This window comes from Sprattus sprattus, assembly GCF_963457725.1.
Source record: "Sprattus sprattus genome assembly, chromosome: 1".
NCBI lineage: Eukaryota > Metazoa > Chordata > Actinopteri > Clupeiformes > Clupeidae > Sprattus > Sprattus sprattus.
In genome coordinates this window covers 35,135,869-35,139,148 of record NC_137920.1, presented here as the reverse complement: position 1 = coordinate 35,139,148, position 3,280 = coordinate 35,135,869, and the positions used below count along the sequence as shown (strand labels likewise).

The following is a 3,280-nucleotide window of genomic DNA, read 5'->3' as shown; positions in this document are numbered from 1 at the left end:
AATCCTCATCATGTGTTTGCTTTTAGTTGGGATGATTAACCTTTTTTATGATTTGCCTTTCTAAAACAGCAGATTCAGCAGGATTGAACCGCTTCACTCAATGTAACCTCCTGGAGTAAATTATTGAAAGAAACATTGCATTTCTTCATAATATACAAACATAAGAGGATGCTCATTTGATACCACAAATTGCACAAAAAAATCGCATAGGCAGCAGACAACATGTCGTCTTATGTCGGTGACACTTCAAACACTTGGTATTTTTGTTTTAGATTCATAAAGATCTACGTAGGGGAAAAGGGAAAAGTCCATTTCTTGCAAATATCCCAACCTGAAGTCATGAATTCATATCAAATATTACACCTCAGTCAGTCCTGAGCTCAGAGTTCTCCGATAGATCTCCTCCATCTGTGTCTATCCCACACACGCGCAGCCTGCAGCCGACAGCTTCTCCACCTTGTGCCAGCGGTGCGCGTTGTCCAGGAAGACCATGTCCTCGTGGTGCGTTGGGCGACAGCAGGGCATGCTGTGCCACATCTGGCCGGGCAGGGACACTGGCAAGTGACCGCCCTGCAGCAGGTTGGCCAGCGTCAGGTCGTGGTTGGAGCGTTGCAGCGGGCAGGCTCCGGCGCAGTACTTGAAGAGGACCATCTCGTCGGAGTCGTAGCCTAGGCCCAGATCCCGCACCTGGATCAGGAGCGACTGCAGACTACAGGACGTGTGGGAGCTGCGGCGGGACCTGGCGACTCCCCGGTGCTCCTCTGGACTCTCTGTGGCCTCCCTGGGTGCTTTGGTTCCTTCCCCTTCTTCAGCTGCTTCAAAGTGGGATGAGCCAGACTGTCCTTTCAGCTCTGAAATCCAAGAGAACACAATTACATTTTGTCATATTACTTGTTTTCAAAACAAATCCACTGATAAGAAGATCCTTGAAGAACACAAAAACACTAAGCCACGGACGGAAAGCTAACACTACCCAGAAGATCTTCATTTCACAGAAAAGCGCATTTGATGTGATCTTAGAATAAGAACCCATATCTTGCTCAATGGCAAAACTAAAACAAACAAGACAAGCATGTCTCTCTACTTAACTACAGGTCAAAGTGTCCTGTCTTACCTAGTAGAGAGCGTAGCCAGTGCCCCGCTCCATGCTGCACACAGAGGAGCAGCACAGTCAGCTTCAGCAGGGATCTCATCTTTCTATGATCTGCTTCTTGGCTTTCCCTGGTTAAGTGTTCTCCTTATCTTCTCCCTGGATGAGGAGGATGCTGATGTGGAGGTGAGATGCTGAGATGCATCAGTCCTTATCTCCCATTTATATCCCTCAGAGTTGAATGAAGGGGGGGTTACGGGGGCAAGAGGCGGTGTCCTAATATGAAGCGGAGTCCCATTTCTCCTGGTATCATTCTTTCAATAATCCTCTTGAATCAATAAAATGACAAGTTCGAACCATGACAGGTTGACAATGGGATCTACCGTCTGGCCCAGTGTGAGGTATTGACCAGATGATATCCAGTTGCTCTGCAGGTGTTTTCAGGCACATAGGCTTAGTGTATATATATAGAGAGATATGTCAGAAGTGTCAGTGAGGATTCATCGGAATGACAAAGCCATAGACAGTGATTGTGACAAGCGCCCCTGCATAGTGCCAACAGTAATGCGCGTAAATTGGTGGGGTACACAGTAAATATGAACGCCTGTGAAGTGTGCAGGGAAAAGTGGTTGGCGCAGAGAGACTCGGCCGACACAGGGTTAACTCTATGAGTAATGGCAGGGTCGTAATTAAAAAGAAGAAAGTATGACAGAAGCTATGCTAATGGAAATTCTTCTGCCCTTTCCACTGGAATATACATAAATTTGGGGATTTGATCAAAAAATGCGTGTTTTTTTTCTCTACTACCTGGCCCTTAAAGTATTTGCTTCCCTTTATGACATGAGCATGCAGGTATAAAAAATGTGGTCTAAAAATACCCTTAACCTAAAATATTTTGAATGGTTTGCATTATCTACGTATAATCCATACACATATCTACAGCCAACAAAATAGAATGGCTTAAAACTACTTGAATGGAGTTAAACATGAATCTGTGAACTTCCCAAGGCTTTTAAAATGAACTACATGATTACCTGATGGCTTAAAACTTTGCTGATCTGAAGCACAGAATAGACAGAGGCACGATGTATCTTATCAGAATACTCTGTGTACTGCCATTTCCTTATCATGTTGACCTAGAGAGGGGTTTGGAAGGACTGATCACACTGTTCTCATAGCCTCACTTGAGAAGCGCGGAGACATTTAGAAAAAGTCTGTGTGTGTGTTTGTGTGTGTGTGTGTGTGTGTGTGTGTGTCTGTGTGTGTGTGTGTGTGTGTGTGTGTGTGTCTGTGTGTGTGTCTGTGTCTGTGTCTGTCTCTGTGTCTGTGTCTGTGTCTGTGCCTGTGTCTGTGTGTGTGTGTGTGTGTGTGTGTGTGTGTGTGTGTGTGTGTGTGTGTGTGTGTGTGTGTGTGTGTGTGTGTGTGTGTGTGTGTGTGTGTGTGTGTGTGTGTGTGTGTGTGTGTGTGTGTGTGTGTGTGTGTGTGTGTGCGTGCGTGTGTAACTGATTTCCCACTAGTCCGCTAACAGGAAGGGAGTCTGATACCGGCAGAAGCCCATGCATTCCTTCCACTGGATGAGAGAAAGATGGAGTGATGAAGATGCTGACAAGGATGAGGAATACAGTGTGAATCTCTGGCATTTTATTACTGTGCCTCTCTGGAATCCAGAGCTGTCTGACATGGTGGGGAATGGCTGGAATCTTGCAGTCATATCACGACATAGACAAACATGAATGCAATCACACAGTATCAAACCAACAGGTCTCAGCTAGAATGTAATGGCTGCCATTGGATAGTTATGTCTTCATGTTACAGCTGTGAATGATTGTGAATTTAGAGTATTAGAATTAACATATAAATGCATGTTTGAAACAGAAGTAGTTGTAGCTCAAACCAGTAAGTCTTCAGACAACTGACACCACATACTAACGACCAGGTATTACCACCAGGGGGAGCCCCAGGGAATGGTTACTTAAGGTCAGTGTCTCTGACACCTTGCACTAAGCACTGGTTAGTCAGTGGTCACTGTCAACTAGTCTGTACCACCATTGACTTATGACTAACAGTGATCATTTCAGCAGGAGGACCTCTTGAAACTTGTCAGTATCCAGATGTCAGAACGACAAGGCTTGCAGCACACTCTTAAAAACACAGATACTACATACATTGCACTATTTTAAAAAAGAAAAA

At 44.9% G+C, this 3,280-nt stretch overlaps 1 protein-coding gene across 1 annotated transcript; it reads right to left on the bottom strand.

Annotated features, from left to right (window-relative positions):
* Window positions 1–414: 414 nt before the first annotated feature.
* Window positions 415–1,193, bottom strand: LOC308369446 (persephin; the record flags this gene model as incomplete). The annotated part of the gene is made up of 2 exons (XM_080843888.1): window positions 415–851; window positions 1,115–1,193. The coding sequence occupies 2 exons, from the start codon at window positions 1,191–1,193 to the stop codon at window positions 415–417; spliced, it is 516 nt and encodes a 171-aa protein (XP_080700014.1).
* Window positions 1,194–3,280: the final 2,087 nt, after the last annotated feature.